Below are 19,791 nucleotides of genomic sequence, written 5' to 3'. Positions count from 1 at the left end.
AGTAAAGCCGAAAGGTGAGTGAGAAGGCGTACGGCGATGCAACCCTTTCGTATTTGTATTGAACTTAGTTATTTTTCTGTGTCTTTTAGTTGCCGCAACGTTTTCAGCGTGGATGCCGGTTATGAAGAAGAAATGCGGTGAGTAAGCACGGTATGCAGCGCCTCTAGATGTTTCCACGCTAACCTGGAGTGTCTTTTCCCTCTTGCAGATGGATGAGAAGTTCCGGAGACAGAGTTCCCCCAGAGCGGCTGGGATTCAGGTAAGCGTTTGAAGCTCGTACAGTCTTTAAAAATAAGCAAAGATTTGCTGAATGCTTACTAATGCCTTTTTTCTGTTCTTTTCCCTTTTCCTTAGGAAGCAGCATGCCGGGATGGGAATGACACCGCCGAAGATGCCCGCAGAACAGAAGGAGCGATGAATGATGGGCAGAAGCGCCGCAAGGTAAGGCTGTTCCTAACGGTGTTCTTGTTCTTGTAGGAGCTGAGCGCAGAAGAAAGATGCAGGCCTACTGGATACCGATCCGAACACGGTGAGTGTCACGCTGCAGGTGCAGAAAACACAAAGCATGTTTCCCAGCCTGGGTGTGGCTTAAATAGTCTCTGGGTATCCCAGGTGTCTCTGGGCTGAACCAAACCCAAAAGACTAGACTGCACATACAGTTCAGGAAACCGAAATATGTGGGGGGCATCCATCTTGTCCCCATCAATGCACTACAAGTCCAATCCCCAATGTTATCCTATGGGAGTGAGTGAGTCTGGTGCCACAAGCGCCAAGTCTGACTCCAAGTGGATCTTTGGAGGGATGGAGATGCCATTGAGGGCCTTATAGGTTATCGTGGGGGGGGGCATGGCTTGGACAGCCATGGTGTAGGACGTGCGTCCTGAAGGGCTCCAGAGGATCCGACAAATGATCCGCCGAAACTACGTTTAAAAACGTCTTAAAGATCCCAGGAGTAATGGCACGGGCGTCGGAACGTGTGCTCTGCACATAGGCCAAGGATCGAGTGAATCGGATGCTGCAAACTAAAAGTATCACTCGAAATGGAATCGCGGCCGTGAGATACATTGTCGCAAGATGGCCGCTAACAAAGGAAGGAAAACGGAAACTACTGAAGCAGCACCGTAGGGCCGGCAGATGATCGCGAAAAAGGACGTCGGGATGAACCCAGGCTCCAGCGCAGATTGCAAGTAGGGAGGCGGCGAGCACTAGGTAGCTACAGTAGCGCGAGGTGCGCGCCGTCAATCAGCTGTTCCAGCAAACTCGGGTGGAGCTGGCAGCCGGGAGAAATTATTAATGCTGGTATGCTGGGAGAAATTGGAGCCCCCGCGACAGTAAGCCGCATGCAGGCTCTGGGAGAAGCTGGCCTGCGACGCAGACCCAACTAAGGGCAAGTCTATACTCAAGGCGCGAGGAGGGGGGGCTGGCACACAGAGCTGCGCAGTCCTAACCCGCGCACAGCGGGAGCCCCAGCGTCGCACGGACAAGTGTGCGAGCGGGGCGATCCTGCAGTGGGAATAGGCCAGAGCCCCGGATCGCGTAGTGGCGCGTAGCGCGCGCCTGAAGGAGAAGCAGTAGTGCGCATCCTACGCGAGGACACAGCAGTGGACGGCCAGTACAAACTTATCTTTGCTCCCGGTAGATCTGCCTTTCGAGTGGCTGTAGACATAAGCTGGTCTCCTTCTTGCAATCCTTTGAAGAATCTTAATGGATGAATTTCTTTCCAGTCCACCACACCATCTGCATGTTAATGGGCATGACATTTCCGATGTTAACTTGAAGTGCAATATTGTGGAAAGGAGTGGCGAACAGGGCACGGCGGCAGCCTAATAAACTTTAAAGTGGCAGCTGAGGGTGGGATAGACACCTGGCAGCAGTGACTATTGGAAATATGGGATATGAACACTGAACAGGCTCTGATGGAAGCGCCATTGCGCCCCTGGTACCAATGAGGGACGAATAATGGGAGCTGTTGGCACTATGGAGGGCTGGAATGACCAGCGGGCCCATGAGAAGCACAAGGAGTGAATAACGATCGTCACCACGCAAAGCAAGGCACGCACAGCAAGCTCAAATGGCTGTGGACACAATTGGTGGGGTTTGCACATAAAGAGTCTGGAAGCTAGGTGACTACACCAAGGGTAGTGTCGCCTCTAGGACGCAGTGAGACGCTTGATATGTGGGAGGGCACAACCCACTCTGAAGTTGGAGCTCAGTATACAAAAGCTAACGCCAGGGCACCTCTAGGACGGCTGCCTCACACCCGAGGAGGTACACTGGTGCCGAGCTTATACAGATAAGCAGGACTGCACATCTGAGGCCAGACAACCTTGGGTGTATAACTGAGGCTGCAAGATGTCGGGGCGAGGGGCCGTGAGCAAAAACTAGAACAAGCAATCCACGATGGAGGCATTAGCAAAAAGGCAACAATCTCCAGCGGCCATAACGCCTAAAGGCTTGATAGCACCGGGGGAGAGTGCCGCAGTTACTGACAATCACCAGATACTAGCGGCCATAACGGAGCTGCGAGACTCATGGGGGACAGCGATGTCAGACCTGCGCACTTCCCTGGAGGCTAAAATAGATGCAGTAGGTATAGAAATTACCCTGCTGAGGCAAGACGTTAGGGGGCTGGCGGAGAGAACGAGCAGCTTGGAAAGCATGGTGAAAACCAATACGGACACCAGCACTAGCAACGCAAAGGAGATCCACGTACTCAAAAAACAGATAGCTAACCTGGAGACTCGGGTGGAGGAGGCGGAAAGGAGAGCGAGAAGGAACAATATCCGCGTGGTGGGACTGCCGGAGGGAGAGGAAGGACAGGACCCGACAGACTACATTGAGAATCTACTCTTACAAGAAATAGGGGCTGAAAAACTCTCGCAGGGATTTGCAGTGGAGCCCGCACACAGAGCTCTTATGAGGAAGCCTAGGCCCGGGGCCCTCCCCGAGCAATCATCGCCAAAATACTGAATTATAGAGATCGCGAGAAGATACTGGATTACTTTCGAAAAGGAGGGATGATTGAAAAGGCTTCAAGCACCGTCACGGCGTATCCTGACTATACAATGCTGGTCCAAAGGCAATGGTACAGCTATGTGACAATCAAAAGGAGGCTAAGAGCGGCCGGCGTAAAATACATGCTTCTGTACCCTGCGAGATTGAAGGTGGTGCACAAGAGTAAAATGCATTTTTTTGATTCTCCAGAAGAAGCAACAACATGGCTGAACCTGCAGGGTTGCCCGGAACAAGACAGAGAGCAGATGCGAGAGGAACATCATAAATGACTGGTACACTGTGTGCATGCTAATAAGGCGCAGCGTGAGCACCTCAGTGGTGCATAGATGAAGATTGATACTGCTGGGTGCGACTAAGTATGGCTAATATTTTGTTAAGATACCACTGGCTGGAACGAACTTTAAGGACTGGAATAGAGCAATAAGTATACATGCGTAAATTGTGTAGCTGTGCGTAGTTAAACTGAAGCAAATAGGAGTGGCTGGGCGAAGCAACCTACCCCCCCGAATTATAGTTGTAGTAGTAGTAGGCTAGCCACTAGGGCGGCCTCACCCTATGGAGCTTCGAGTACAGGCGAGGGCCGGAAAGGGCTAGATGCGGGGGAGCCTAAGATCCAGGGATGGAGCTGGGCAACAGTTAAGGGGAGTCATGTTGGGGCAGGGATGGGGGGTGGGAGGGGAGGGAAAGGGGGAGTTTGGGGTGTTTTTAGTAAAGGGGAGTTTAAAGTTGGGGAACGAGTCTATACGGACTGGAATGGAACTTAGAGGCAGACCGCACCTGTGGGAGGTGGAATGGAATTTGAATAGACCATGGGAGACCTTAAAATAGTTACATGGAATGTACGGAGGCTCAACAGTTACTTAAAGAGGAACAAAGTTATGTTGTACCTGCGTAGGCAAAAAATAGATATTGCATTGCTGCAGGAAATCCACCTCACGTGAGATAGAATGGATAAGATAGCTGGGAAATGGAAGGGAGTGATGGTGGGCTCATCATACTCTGCTTATGCGAGAGGAGTGCTTATTTGGGTGGTGCCACATGTCCCCTTTCAGCGTTTGCAAGTGATAGCTGAGACAGATGGGAGGATGGTGGTATTGAGGGGACTGGTGGAAAATAGGGAGATAAGTATAGTCAATACTTACTCCCCGAACCAGAACACAGCGGCGTACATTAGAACATTGTGTACTAATTTGAGCGCATGTGTGGGAAGCGCAGTGATCTGGGGAGGGGACTTCAACTGCATACTAAATCCAAGGGTGGACAGATCGGATGGGAAGATGGATAGACCGGCTCCTGCTGCTAAGGCGTTACAGGCATTGCTGATGGACTTTGGCTTGGAAGATGCATGGAGAGTGAGACACCCCCAGGAGAGGCAATACTCACACTACTCTGCCCCACAACAGTTATCCACGAGGTTAGACTATGGGCCTCATTACACGGACGGCGGTGGACCAAGGTGCTATTAGCCATGGTAAAATACCGGCACCGCCTTGGTGGAAAGGGGAATTATCGCCCTATTCCAAAGTTGGTGGGGTGGTAATTCCCTCTTCCCCCATTGCCCTTCCCCATTCCCATTTTTGCCCTATAGGGCATAATGGGAATGGGGAAGGTGCTAATTATGGCACCGCAAATTGCGGTACCGTAATTAGCTCCCTGGTCTCTTTGCGGGTTGGTTTTTAACGCCTGCAAAAAGCAGGCGTTAAATTCTCCAACCCGCAAAGGGACCTCGTAGTAAGGCGGTAAGGGTTAACGGTCACCGGTACCATTAACGGTGACCATTAACCCTTACCGCCGTCCGTGTAATGAGGCCCTATGTCTTTACCTCACCTGAAACGATAGCGGAGATCACGCAAATAGAGTACAAGGCTAGGGTCTTTTCGGATCACTCGCCCTTGATTCTCGAATGGCAATACTGCCCCCCGAGAGCGAGGATCCCGACATGGCGTCTACGAGCGGAAGCGCTGAGAGACCCCTTCTTTAGAGAGGACCTGAGGGAGGAGATTGTAAATTATTTTGAAACGAACACCGGGAGTGTGGACTCGGCAGGAACACTATGGGAGGCCTTTAAAGTGGTGATGAGGGGAGTAGCTATAGCAAAATCCAGGGGCCTGCAAGGTGGGATCCTAGCTGACCTACAGGAGACGGAGGAGAAATTGGAGGAGGCTTTGAGGGGCGGGGATGATATAGCAGAGAGGGTGGAATTGACACTCAAGCTACGGCAGAAATGTGTAGAACATTCGGACAGATTATGTAACCTTAATTATAAAAAATATGTAGAGAGACAGCATGCAGGGGGTGATAAGCCGGGGAGACTTCTGGTGTGGTTATATAAGAGCGAGAATCCCAGAGTCACAATCAGGACCATAGAGAGAGAGGACGGTAGCGTAGCAGACACCCAAGAGGGAGTCAATGAAGCAGTTATGGACTATTATAGGGTATTATCTGGAGATGATGGCGAAAGTAGTCACGCAATGATGAGAGAAACGCTGGAGGACATAGGATTGCCAAAGATAAGCGAGGAAGAGAGGGAGGAACTAGATGCACCAATGCCCCAAAAGAGTTGTGGGAGGTGGTGAAGCAGTTGCCTACTAGAAAGACCCCTGGGACCGATGGACTCCCAAGCGAGTTTTATAAAGTGTACATAGAAGAGGTCCTTCCCCCATTGCTAGAAATGCTAAACGAAGCATTTGAGACAGGAAGCTTACCCGAATCATTGAGAGAGGCCGTCATAATTCCACTCTCCAAGCCCAATAAGCCGGGGCACAGCAGCAGCTCCTACAGACCCTTGTCGATGCTGAATCAAGACAGCAAGATATTGACTGCTGTCCTAGCAAATAGACTGAAGAAGGTCATTGGCAAACTAATCCACCCAGATCAGATGGGCTAAGTCCCAAACAGAAATATTACCAACAATCATAGACGGCTCCATAGAGGCGAAAATGATGAGGATATGGCGATCGTGTCTTTGGACGCAATAAAGGCCTTTGATTCAGTTAAATGGCCATGGCTGCTTGCGGCCCTGGAGTGTTATGGGCTAGGGCCTGGATATGTAAGGTGGGCGAAGATATTGTATAGCGAACCACTGCCTATGGTTAAGACAGGATCTGTGATATCGGGGAGATGGCAGCTTAGCAGGGGTACCAGGCAGGGATGTCTGTGGTCCCCAATGCTCTACATATTGGCCCTGGAACCTCTTGCAATATACTTGAGACAGCAATATGACAGCATAGGCATCGAGGTAAAAGGGGAGAGACATCTGATTTCCCTATACGCTGATGACATGTTACTGTACTTGCGATACCAAGAAGAGAACCTCCAGTACATCTTAGAAGTAATGGAGAGATTCGCAGGGTTGTCCGGCATCGCGGTGAACCTCCAGAAGTCCAGTATGTTCCATTGGGGAGGTACATAGGGATCCCAGCGGAGCGATTGCCTGTACTGCAAGTACCGTGGGCGGTCAGTACATTTCGGTATCTGGGGATCAATATATACCATAATGTGGTAGAGGAGCATAGTTGCAACACAGAGGTAGCTATTGCAAAAATTGAGAAGTGCATGCAATTCTGGGCCAGGTTAACCTTAGCAATGATGGGCCGGGGAGCAATGCTCAAGATGGTAGTTCTGCCAAGGCTTCTACACTATTTTGGGAATATACCGTACCTGATCCCTAAGAGGTTCTACACTAAACTGAATAGCATGTGTAGGGATTTTTTGTGGCATGGCATGCGGAATAGAGTGCCGTTATGGAAGTTACAGAATTTCCATGACGAAGGAGGGATAAAACTGCCCAATTATGAGGTGTATTATGTGGCTAGCCAATTGCAATATGTCGCCAAATGGCTTTCAGATGAAGAAACCTCGGAATCCAGGCTGTTTGGGCGAGATTCTGCACCATTTTACTTAAAAGAAATAATGTGGGTACCCAGGGCGGAAATGATGGGGCGCCCTAAGATGCTGTTACTCGGGTGGAAGATAAGGCATAGGGCATGCCAGATGATGGAGAGCCCGTCCCCATGCTCTCCGCAGGTGCCATTGGTTGTATTTACGGGGCAGATGTGCAGCTAAGAATGACAATCAGGAGCCACTGGGAACCGGTTGGGGTGGCAACAATGGGAGACATCTGGCAGGAGGGCTCTAGTATCACCTTCAAGGAAATGCAAGAAGAAACCGGGTTGCACAAGGGCCAGTACATTACATATCACAATATGGTGCAGCGAATTAAGAGAATATGGCCGCAAACAGTGTTGGAGGAGGAACCAGATGCCGCCACAGATATGATATATGATATAGCAGAAGGGGGCCATGAGATTTCTAGAATATACGAAATGTTGATGTCTAAAGTGGGGAAGGAAGTTACGCAGTTGAGGAAGGACTGGGAAACGGAAGTTGGTGTCCCGATGGAGGATGGGATGTGGGAACGGGTGCAGGAAGAAGGTGTCTAGAAATGCGAGACTGAAACAGATACAACTATATATTATGCATAGGGCATACATGACACCTTGGAAGATATCGAGGTTTGAGAATGCAGGACGGCAAGCATGCTCCAAATGCGATGAGGAGAACGCGAGCATGGTTCGTATGTTTTGGTCATGCCTGGTCATAGAACGTTTTTGGAGCGCAGTAAAAGAGAAACCTGGAAAAAAAGGAGTTACGATCGTAGTCGACACAGTGTGGGCCTGTTTGTTGGGGGGGGGGTTCCCAAGATCACGGAAGCTTAAGCATGTGAGCAAACTGAAGGACCTGACTTATGTGCTTGCAAAAAGGAGAATTGCCATGGGTTGGAAGACCTGCCATATGCCAAATGTGGAGGTGTGGTGTAGAGATTTCCAAAAATGGCCGGAGGCAGAAACCATGGTGTGGCAAGAGGCTAGTAATGCAGGGGGGGAGGAGGAGACGGAGTCCCTGATGGCCTGGAAACTAATGATAGCCGAGCTGTTTGGGTCAATTGAGGGCCCGGCAGACGCTATGGAAGGGGAGACTGTACCACAGGTCGCAGAAACAGAAGATTAAAACTAACAGACTCGTGAAGGGGGGAGGGAATGGGAAGTACGAAGCGTTTGAACGTTGCACTGCTTGTTTGGTTTGTATTGTTTGATGTGTGAATAAATCTAACTAACTAACTAACTAAAGAGTTTCTTATATAGCGCAATCACTCACCCAAAGGTCTCAGGGAGCTTACATAACATAACAAACAAATAACATAAATTGAAAAAGAAGGGGAAGAGAAATAGCCGCGATGGCGACTAACACGTCCTGAGAGATAGCCAGAGATCTTAGGGCATAAGATGGCGATTAGACATCAAAAAGAAAGGTCTTAAGACGTTTTCTGAATTGTTGCAGTGTGGTGGACTGTTTGAGGTGGAGAGGGATTATGTTCCAGTTCTTAGGGCCCCAAGCCCCAAAGCTTGCTTCACCCACTTTCTTCAGAAGGGTACGTGGTTGTGCCAATAGCAAGAGACTGTTTGAGCGTAGCGTACGCTTTGGAATCGCTGTCTGTAGCCTAGTTTTTAGATATTCCGGGGCTTTGCCTGAAAGACATTTAAAAACTATAACTAGTCCTTTGAATTTAAGCCGCTGCTCAATAGAGAGCCAGTGTAACTTTCTTCGATGTTCTGAGATGTGAGTTTGGCGACTTAGGCCACATACAGCTCCAACAGCTCCGTTCTGTATAGTTTGGAGACTCCTAATGTTTCTTTTTGAGGTGCCTATCAGGAGGCTGTTGCAGTAGTCCAGCTTGGTGTTAACTATGGCTGCTGCAATGGATGCTCTATTAGCTCCGGACAGATATGGTCTTATTTGCCATAAGAGATGTGTGAAAAAACTGCAAGATGACTTGAGGTAGGATACGTGCTTCTGAAATGTAAGATAAGTATCAAAATATACTCCCAACGTTTTTACAGAATCTGATACATGAATGTTGTTGCTGCCAATTACGAAGGCAGTATAGTCTGTGTCCATGTTTTTATGCCTAAAAGGTGTACTGATAACCAGCAACTCTGTTTTTTTATCGTTGAGTGCGAGAGAGTTAAGAGCCATCCATTTTTGAATGGTATCATAAATTTCATTTACAGTAGCCAAATCATCCCTGTAGACACCAGATAGTTTAATCACTATCTGCGTGTCGTCGGCGTAGTTAGAAAATTGTATGCGCATTGATTTCAGCAAATCACATAGGCATTTGATGTAAATATTAAAAAGTAGTGGGGATAAGCAGGATCCCTGGGGGACACCACAGGTCACAGGAATGTTTTGAGATTTAAAAGATCCCTTCACAACATATGCATTCCTAGGACCCAGGAAAGATTTTAGCCACCGTACCGCTTCAGGAGAGCATAGGCCGGTTTTTTGGAGTCTATCAGCAAGTAATTCATGGTCGACCAAGTCGAACGCAGAGGAGAGATCCAGTAGGAGCAGTAAAGCAGAATTACCCTCCTCAAGTATCTCTGTTATATTGGCCTTAAGATCTAATAACGCCGTCTCTGTTCCATGGTTGGCTCTGAAACCGGACTGTTCCCTGGCAAGAATGTTGTTATTTTCGACAAATTTCTCCAGCTGGGTATAGGCTATTTTGTCCAGTATTTTAAGTATAAAGGGAACATTTGTGATGGGACGATAGTTCTCAGGTAGCAAAGGATTGAGATTGTCCTTCTTAAGTAGAGGGGTGATCCATGCCTCCTTTATGCCAACAGGAACAGCAGCTTCCTGAAAGGAGCTATTGACAAGTTCTGTTACCCATAGGTTAAGGGAGCTAGCGAATTCCTTGAAAAGTGAAGTGGGAAAGATGTCTCCTTTGCATGATGTAGGTTTTAGGCCCTCAATAATCGCTAGGACCTCTGATTCTGTCATGCTAGTAAAGGAAAAAGGTGTTATACCGTGATGCGGAGATTCTGGCAATCTTAAATCAATAAAAAAAAATTATTTTTAAAAACAAAATGTAGGTGATCGTGGCCTGGCTCCAGCCTGACATCTTGGAGGGCTGGGGACATGAGGGGCAGGAATCATGACACAGTGCTTGCAGTTTCGATAGATGTGCTCAGTGGCCCTAGGTGGACGTAGGGCCACATGGGTGCAATCTATGGCACCGGGCGCTTTGGGGAAGTGTGCCACCCTGTAAAAGTCCTGGACCACGGCCTGCCTTTCTGCGGGTGTTCTGGGCATGTATATGTGCCTGCGGACTGAGGGGCGCGCAGTCATGATTGCCAACACCTGGTGTAGGCAGCGTGACTGCGTGGCCTGTGAGACACCCCAGACTATGGCAGTTGTCTGCTGAAATGACCCAGTGGCCAAAAAATGCAGGACATTGAGCACCTTCACCTCGTCAGGGAGTGGGAAGATGACCTTACATCACCCACCCTGTGCTTGGAAGCACAGGGTGGGTGATGTAAGGTCATCTTCCCACTCCCTGACGAGGTGGAAACCTATACCTGCCATAGACCCGGTCGTTAGGCATCCCAAAAAGGCTGGACCGGGGCAAGAAAATGCGGGGCCTGGCTATTCTACTGCCCCTGCGGTGTCCCACGATCAGTGCTGCGACAAATGGGGCATTCATCGTAGCTGTATATACGTGTTTGTAGTTTGCGCGCACTTTTATACTGTGTGCGGGGACGCTTCCGCCTGCCTTCGTGTGCCGGACGTGTTGACGCCTGTGCGCGTCTTTTGCCATGCGCGGGTATCCCGTATTCAATTCCATGAGTACGTGTTCTTTGTGTGTGTGTGGGCATTCTGTGTATTTCCCTGCAGTACTTCCCCAGTTACGCCTTCTTTTTCACGTGTGGTTCCCCATTCCGCGTGTTCCGCCCCCTGTTCCGCCCACTTTTTGGTGTGTGCACTAACGTTGTACGCTTTCGCTGTGCGTGTCGCGCACTGCGTTCAGGATGTTGCAATGATGTGTGCGCCCCTGTGCGCCACGCACGGATTTGGCGCACATCCCGGGGTAAACACGCGCAGGGCCTTCCATGGATCGCATGCTTTTTCACGCTTGCACCACCTTGCGCCACGATTTTCGGCGCACATTTGTTCCATGAATCGGCCCCTTAGTCTCAGGCTATGACTTTGCTTTAACATTGCGAACCTTTTGATTTATGAAACATTCAAACTTCTTCTTACAGAGCAAATGATGGACCAAGCGTGTGGATCATACAACATACAGACACCACCCTGTGCAACACTGACTGGAGCAGCTGCACGGAGCCTTGCACTGAAAACCTGTTGTTTTCAGAGCTTTTTTTATCCTACCAATATTTGTGTAAATTCATGCAGCTAACCTTTACATTTTACACACACTCATCTCAATATTTGTCTCACTTCAGCAGTACACAAAAATGCTGTCTTGTTGCTCATTTTATGTCTTGGGTACAAATAACTTCTGGTGACATTAAAAATATGAGTACAAAATAGCTAATTAAATATGTATGTTTGCTAATAAAGAAACGTTTAATTAGCAAACTTTGCTAATATATTTTTGAAAACTAATTTATGCCTTGCGGTTCAACCTGCAATGAATATCAGCAGCAAAAATGCTGCCAGGTTAAACAGCGGTTTGAAGGAGACAGATGCAACGTGGTTATTTCAGTTTGACCTGAGGCAATTACGTGCTGTCCTAGCGCGGTGCGGTGAGGCAGCGGACTGGTTTGAACGTGCAGTGCAGCGGCTTGAAGAGTGGGTGAGTGCCAAAGGCAGTTCCGAAGGGTCCTGATGGTTCAATGCAGTCGAACAGGCTCGAATCACGGCTTTCAGCAGTTTGACAGTGGGAAATGCAGAAATACTGTCTGCCTTAGCCCTCAGGTGCTGTGAGTGCCTTTCACAAAATGCTTCCTTAGTTGCAAAGTGTTTAGTGAATCTGAGAAGAGTAGGAGATTCCCCTCTTTTAAAATCAAAAGACTCCATGTAATTGGAAAAAAGCAAGCTTGCTTTTAGGGTCCATGTTTTTTTTAGGGTCAAACAATCCCTGTTTTAGGAATAAAGACTTGGCATTCTGACATTACACCCAAAGCGGTTTGTGTAAAAGGAGTAGAGGTGACATGAAAGGAAGAGAGATACAGAGAGAAGTCAAGATGGTGGAACCACCCTACAGCTGATCTGAGCTTCCTCTGTCTACACTAATCTCACCCCCTTCACTTGTCAATGGCATCAAAGGCCATTTTGGTATGCAGCATCCTAGTGGGAGGCTAGTCCGTTTGGAAAGGGTGTGCCTTTCGATTCATGTTCCCAGGACCCTTTCCTGTGGAGTTACTACCTTGCAGTACTCGCAACACTTTACTGGTGCCTCATATCCTGGTGCCACCGGGACATTACAAGTTCAGGTGGATCGGGAGGTCAGGCACCAGTAAATTTTAATCCCCATTCCCATGGAGCCCCATAGGACTCCATGAGAGTGGGGATACGGAAGCACCGGCACTGTTGCCAATGGTGCCGGTGCTTCTGTGAAAACTCTGCGGGCGGGTGCCGTTACACCCGGCAGGTCAGACCTGCCTTGGTGCAATGGCCCCCGCCCGCAGACTTGTAGTGTGGCTGTCAGAAATGGGTGCCGGTACGTTGCTACCAGCACCCTCAATTCCAGACCGCCACACTCGTAATGAGGCCCGCTTGGCTAATTATGAGATACCATCCACCATATCCTAACTCAGGCTTATGTTTAAAGTTTAGCTTACGAACAGGACAGTAATACTCATATTTATTCTTTATTTCATTATTGTGTTACATGGTTTAAACATTAAAACCTTAACGAATATAAACACGATGAATAAGTAATAAAATACAATTTACAATACATTTTTTTTAAATATATCACAAACACACATAAAATTCAATTTAGATAGCCAGTCATCCTTTCTCAACAATCTACTATAATTGATTAAAACTCAATAGGTCAATAAAAAACGTAATACATACATTTTCAAAAGAAAACTGTAAAGTGCAATCAATATTGACAGTTGGAAGTGATTAAAAACCACGACCCCAAAGGAGCGCCAATGGCGAGATCCTTAAACCACGACCCCAAAGGAGCGCCAATGGCGAGATCCTTAAATCTTTAATAAATCCACTTAAAATGCTTTAATCGCTCATTCTGAAGTAAGCTACATTCCAAGAGCATATAATTTAGTCATTCATTAGATTCATACTCATAGTTATGGGAATTTGGAAAGAAGGTGCATACCTTATATGCAGCCCCTGTGCTGTAGTGACTTGGCAGTCGCTGAAGCTTTCAAGAGGGCACCTTCGGTCTGAGCCTGCTCCGTGCCACAGGGTAGCAGGGGCTGTAGATCAGGCTACTGATTCAGCAAGGTACAGGTGTACACTATGCTTTTGCCAGTGAGTTTAGGGAGAGGGGGATCTGGTCATAAGCCCACCATCTATCTTATTGAGAATGACCCCCATCAATGTATATTTAATGAAAGTCACAAGATCCACGCTTTCTCACCCTTGCCAAATGGCAATCCTCCGCCCTCCTCCCTTATATAGCCATTTTGGGTGAACAGAAAGTCAAACTCAAGAAATCTCTCCTGCAGCCTACAATGCCGGCTCAACAAAAATCAACTGAGCAAGCTTATCGAAGAGATGCAACAAAAGAATGACAGTCTCAAGATATCAGTGAAGAATGCTACTGAAATGGACCACACGATCAAGGAACTTAAAGGGAAAATCATTGAGGACAATAAACATTGTATCTATGGGACTGAGGGCATTTATGAAACTTTGAAGCATGAGCTTGACACAGGAGTTAGATAAATCCAGTGAATCACAGACATTCAGGAAAATCTAGCTAAGAGGAAAAGCCTCTAATTAATCAGCCTCCATGAGGGAGAACAGGGTCAAGATGCCATCGCCTTTATTAAGGCCCATTTTAGGAATGGGTTCAAAAGAGTCGATGTGAACAGCCCCATTATTACAAAGGGAAATGTCCGAGAGCCATCATAATGGAGATTCGGAATGACAAACATAAAGTAACTATGAGAGCATTCAGAGTCCTCCAAGGGATGACATTTTGTCTGGAATCTCTCTAAAGTGCTTCAATGACTATTCAGCAAAGTCATCAAATGCAGGAGAATGCTCACAAGGTCTTTGCACTCTGAACGGTTTGTCGCTCCAATATTACCTGAAGTTGCCTGCAATATTTTGCTTCCAATGCCATCATGTGTGGCACAGCTTCAACAATTGTAGAGAACGCTTTGCCTACTTTCTGGATCAATATTGAAGACCAGAGTAGAGTCCTCATCATAACGTTCCCCCCTCCTCAACCCCAGTGATGCCAAGCTCCCCTAAAGGCCTCATAGTAAAGGCACTTCCTTGACACCCATGTTTCTCTGGAAAGTGTGTTGCGAGAGGAGGCCCAAGGACTTCCCTCCCTCACTGGAATGCCTTGTGAAAATGGTGAAGGCACCCCACTGTTCAGATGCTCATTGCACACACTTATGGAGGATGATCCATCATGACTACCACATTGGATGTATCTCAATCTCTCTTCTGTTGGCAACTACAGAACATGGTTGGGCAGGCTGGCAAACAGGGTTGGGGTGCTAAGGAGTGATATGGGGGCAGGACTAGCCCAACATTAAAAATTCCAATTACCTTATCCCCTCTATCTAGCCGGCCCTCATTCGATCACTCTAAGTGGATCTCATGGTTTCTATTTCCAGTCCAACCTATTGGCATATTTCTGGGGGTGAGATTGTTTGTTTTCCTTCTCTGCTGTATAGTTCATAAAGTTTTCTTCAGTCAGCAATCACATATATAACTCCAAGTCTTGAGCCACATCCACAGTTCCCATCACTCAAACTAGACATGCTTTGCTTTCTAGTCCCTCCAGAAGAGGTGGGGTTTTCTCTGCCCCTCATTCATCAGATTAGACAGGTTCTTTACCCACCCAAAACGGTTCTCTCACATACCTGAATGCTCCATCCTTCCATCTGGGTTGCTAACAGGCTCAATGAAGTCTTTACTATGAATTATTTCCCTATAGTTATCTATGAGAAATTGATACAATCAAGATGAATTCCCATCCAAAACATCTCTACTTCTCAGAAATACTCCTGAACCAGATTTCAAAGTTAGAGCAAACCTAGAGGCTCACTTCAGCATATCTGTATCCCGATCCAGATTTCAAGAACCTAGAGGGTCACTTCAGCATATCTGTATCCCGATGCAGATTTCAAGAACCTAGAGGCTCGCTTCATCATATCTGTATCCCGATCCAGATTTCTGGAACCTAGAGGCTCACTTATGCTAACTGTATGGCAGCACAAATAGACCAGATTAAACCTGAATAGCTTCAAAGGACTGAGGCCTAATGGATGGCTGGCATTTCCTGATTACTGGGCATACCACAGGGCAGCTCAGCCAGATACTGGCAAGGGGTGAGTGGCCCTGCCAGATAGACCAGCATGTAAAGCAATTGAGGAAGCACTGATGGCACAATACAGTCTTGCGTGAGTGTTATCCCTGCTATGGTCAACACCTACTCACATCAAAGTCCTACTATAGGGTTCACCCTGCAGTTTTGGCCCTCCATACCGAGGCAGTGGGGGTGCACTTTGAACACCTCCACCATCTTCTACCGATAAACAGCTCCCAGGGTTATTTAGAGACTCAAGCATAGGGATTTGTGATGAAACAGGGAACTCAGACAGTGGTAAAATGTGGGCCTCCTCGAGGCTTCTAATGCAGCCTCATTCATCATCTTACTGTCTAAAGTGAGACTTTGTCAGCATCTGATCAACTTGATAATGCTAATGCACTTACTCTCAGAAAGAGTAAATTAGGCTTTTTGATGGCTTCCTGCAAACTACAACCTGAGTAGAAAACATTTGCAACCCACATCAATATCCGAAAATGTACTATACTACATGTTGCAAACTGACAATATAGCTAGACCAACATCTATGGTGAAAGCATGGATGGAGATGTACAGGAGGATGTAACATATTCTGATTTTATCCCAGACATCTCCTACTCTGTCAAGAATATGGACTTCCCATTGAAACACCTATATCAGCCCGGCAACACACACTCTTGCTTAGATTGGGGATCAGAGATTCTCTAAATGGTTGATGGTGCTTTGACAAACCAGAGACTTTGGGTCACTTACTCTGTTCATACCCCAACATTCATGCCGTATCGACCAAAGTATTTACAAAATACATAAAACCATAAAAATGCCAACTTCTCCATAACTCTGGTTGTTGAGGCAAGGAATCCTCGTACAGAACCTTAAAGCCTCAGAAAGGATGGTCATGCACACTGTTTCCCTTTCGTCAAGGAAGGTTATTGCATCAGTCTGGAAATCGGCTCGGGTGTCAGAATAGGGAAATGGTTGACAATCCTCGCACATCTATGTGTGGCACAAGGAAACGCCTCCACAAGATACTGCACCCCATTGCACATGGAGGATGACCTATGGTAGGTACATGACAGATTAATTCAAGACTCCGGAGTCCTATGTTTCTCACCTAGCTTCCTTCATGCGAGAACTAATCTGCAAAGACTCAGTGGTGAGATGTAACAGAGTAAAGAAACTAGAAAAATATGTCTTAGAAGTGGGTAAGAATCATGCAATGTAATGCCTTATGGAAGCAATTCTAATTTAATGTGATCAATTCCTTTAACTGAGTTTTTTTTCTAACTACATAGATGTGGGTTGTTTGACATGATAACCTTCATTATTTTTTGGTTAGCTGGCGGCTGCTTAATCTGGCTGAATGGAAATTGGGACGCATATTTGTTTACCACCTCATGTCCCCACCATAAGGGGTCAGATATCGGTTTTAGCTTGGCAGGGTCCCCTGGACTTTATCTCCCAGTTCCCTCAAAGAGTCTTTTCCAGTGCCAGATTCACAAATGAATGATCGTTGTGAGTAACAATGATTCTTTTCTGTAAGTCTGTGCTGAGCTTTGAGGCCCTGCAAAGGTTTTGTACCGCCAACTGATATCTCTCCTGCTGTTTGGAGCAAAAAAATTGCTTTTTACATTTGTATTTATTGTCGAATTACACATAACGTTGAAATTGTTTGAATAAGAGTTAATATTTAAAAAAAAAGGCAAAAGGGCCGTTCTGATCCTTACCTAGTTTAAAATCAGGGCACGGTCTCTGACAGTTCGATGTGTCCACAGCGAGGATCTTGATCCTGAAGAAGTAGCCATCGGGGGTGATATAGAGCCGACTCCTCTTGTACAGGCCCTCACTGTTCACTAGGAGGGTTACCAAGTGCGCACCCTGTCCAAGCACTTCCACATCATGAACTATTCCATTCACCACTTTTTGGATGGGAGGAAACAGAATTATGGTTTATGACTGAAATAATATGTCTGAACAATCATAACAAACTGTAAGTATTAATTCACAGTATTTGAAATAAAATACAAATAGCTCTTGAGTCACCAGCTACTACCTAAGTAAAGTTTAGCCGGGGACAGACTAGCCAGGTAGTGCTGGTGCAGCAAGTTCCACACCAACCATCGAGACCCTATGCGCATGAATGTAGTTTCAGATGGGAGCACAGCAAATACTGCAAAGTAGCTGTGCAGTTTAGACAAGTCCAGTACAGCATAATCCAGAGAACCTACGCTACCCCGAGGCTATTACACAAACCTGACTGCACCAAACCCAATACTTGCTCTAAATACAAGGGTACGAACGCCACATTCTTTCACTTAACCTGAACATATCCGCTGTCGACTATTGTGGGAGACGGTTGTGTTGGGCGCAGTCAGCCTAATCTGCTTGCACATGGGCTGCTTACTAGGTATCACCCCACAAACTAAACAGTATAACGACATTTTATAAGTTCATACTACTGGAAAAGCGCCTCATCACCAGACTCCCTGATTGGTTGAGTGAGATTAGAAGATGAAGTGATTAGATACACTACTTTCACTCTTCACTTGGATGGGGCCTCCTACTGAGCGCTGTTTCTGTTAGCTGAAACATGTGCACCATAGAGTCATGTCATCTTTAAACTGTAAAGGTGCTGCTGACAGCTCCTTCCCAGATGATATTATTATTACGTATCCCTTTTTTGATGGCTTCTGTACTATCAATAGGATGTAGACATTGCCTGGCCTCAGAAATAGTGCTTTACAAAGTGAAACGCGTGTAAAGGCTACTACCTGCCTTCTGAGCAATGTTCTGAGCCCGCCTGTACCGCATGATCAAGCAAGTTCTAAATGCGTGGGATCCTATCCATGGGAACACAGCTATTACCACATCATTGAGGAATGCTTTACACTTCCACGTGCTCTGCATTTAAACCACTGTTGATTAACAAAGAGAATGTTTTATTGAGGATAAAGAACATCACCATGGTTCTCCTCCAACTTTCACTTGGCCTGTTGCTTGCTTTCTGCCCCTTTCTGCTGCATGATGCACCTGTTCTGCCTTCTGCTATTTCCCTCTCGACTGACACTCCTTTGTTGGATAGTTACTAGTTGCTTAGTGGTATGCTGCTCTTTTCTTTGTTCCCTTATTGGAATCCCACCAGGAGATGATTATCAGGCAGCACCTAGGAAGAGGTTCGGGTGGAGTTGGTGTTCACCGTAGATCAATGAAGGTCAAGTTCTATGCCAGAAGGTTGGATGGGATTGGTGTAATAGGCTTGACAAGGCATTTGGACTAGACCTACGTAAGCGTCTGAATGGAGTGGTGGGCAAAAGGGGACTGAGCCTTACGGAGCAGCAAGCCCTTGAAAAAGGGGACTCACTCTGGGAATAAACCCAACAGTCAGAACCCTAACCCAGTGCTAGATTAAGAGCCTCTAGGCACTAAGATTTTGGGGCCCATGCTGATAGATGCTAAGCTTAAAAAACGTTAACCTATCAGCGGCGGCTGGTTAACTTTCTTACATTTGTGTGATTTAAGGACTCACTGAGGCCAGTAGTGAGCTCAAAAGGCCCAAGAGGGTTAATCTTTTTTTTTTAAAACTTTAGTTTTTATTTGCATTTTTATATAACAAACAACAAAAAGAACTGGTCAACCCCTCTTCCCCCCCTCCCTGTGTAACCCCTCCCCCTTAACCCCTCCCACCCCCCCTCCCCGTGTCCATTCCGGTGACTTGTTCATGGGAGACTCCCTGTGTTGGCTCCGTCTCCTGAGCCTCGAGGGCGATGCGATTCGTGACGGTGTCTTCGGCTGACTTAATGCCTCCGTTCCCCAGGTCGTGGGGACCCAATCCATGGTGTCCTGTCTTACGGGGCTTAACCCGTTCCCTTATGGATGGGCACCTTCCCTTAAATTCAATGATCATCCCATCCCCAGGATTGCTGCACCCCGTACCAGTCTGTGAGGAATGAGCTAGTGTCATTGTTCACCATGGCAGTTAGTTTGTCCATCAGAAACATGTTTTTTACTTTTTTCAGCCAGTCTTCCTTGGATGGGGCTTCCGGACTCTTCCATTTCTGGGCCAGGGCTACCCTGCCCACTCTCAGCATGGTTTCCCACATCCTTGGATATCGGTGAAGCTCCGTTTTCTCCGGGGGGAGGCCCAGCAGCATTGTTAAGGGATCTAGCGGCAGGCTGTCCTCTGTTACTTCCTCTATCCAGCCCCTCACCGACTCCCAGTAGGTCTGTACTTTCGGGCAGTACCACCACATGTGGCTTCTAGGTCCCATCTGTCCACAACCTCTCGGGCACCTCGCTGACACCCCTGAGAACATTTTACAGGGTCTCTGTGCCACCCCTGTAATATCTTAAAGTTATGCTCCATGTCTGAGGTGAATAGGTTCCCGTGGAATGCTATCTTGAATATCTTGGCCCAGGCGTCCTCAGAGATTTCCTCGCCTGCCAGG

General features: G+C 47.2%; 1 protein-coding gene and 1 long non-coding RNA gene across 3 annotated transcripts in view; one reads left to right on the top strand and one right to left on the bottom strand.

Moving 5' to 3' along the window:
• The window catches only part of C3QH17orf58 (chromosome 3q C17orf58 homolog), a 277,055-nt gene that overhangs the window by 35,452 nt on the left and 221,812 nt on the right, over positions 1-19,791 (bottom strand). Inside the window, exon 4 of one of the 2 annotated variants that reach the window (XM_069655021.1) lies at positions 17,074-17,265. The exons of the other annotated variant lie outside the window; for it this stretch is intronic. Coding sequence (XP_069511122.1) covers positions 17,074-17,265 — 192 coding nt within the window. The remainder of the gene's footprint in view (positions 1-17,073; positions 17,266-19,791) is intronic. 2 annotated transcript variants of the gene reach the window in all.
• The window catches only part of LOC138583088 (uncharacterized), a 212,016-nt gene that overhangs the window by 71,627 nt on the left and 120,598 nt on the right, over positions 1-19,791 (top strand). The window lies entirely within an intron of this gene.

Source organism: Ambystoma mexicanum, chromosome 3q (assembly GCF_040938575.1).
Source record: "Ambystoma mexicanum isolate Mex_15411 chromosome 3q, UKY_AmexF1_1, whole genome shotgun sequence".
In the NCBI taxonomy this organism is placed as follows: domain Eukaryota; kingdom Metazoa; phylum Chordata; class Amphibia; order Caudata; family Ambystomatidae; genus Ambystoma; species Ambystoma mexicanum.
This window is presented reverse-complemented; position numbering and strand designations above follow the sequence as displayed.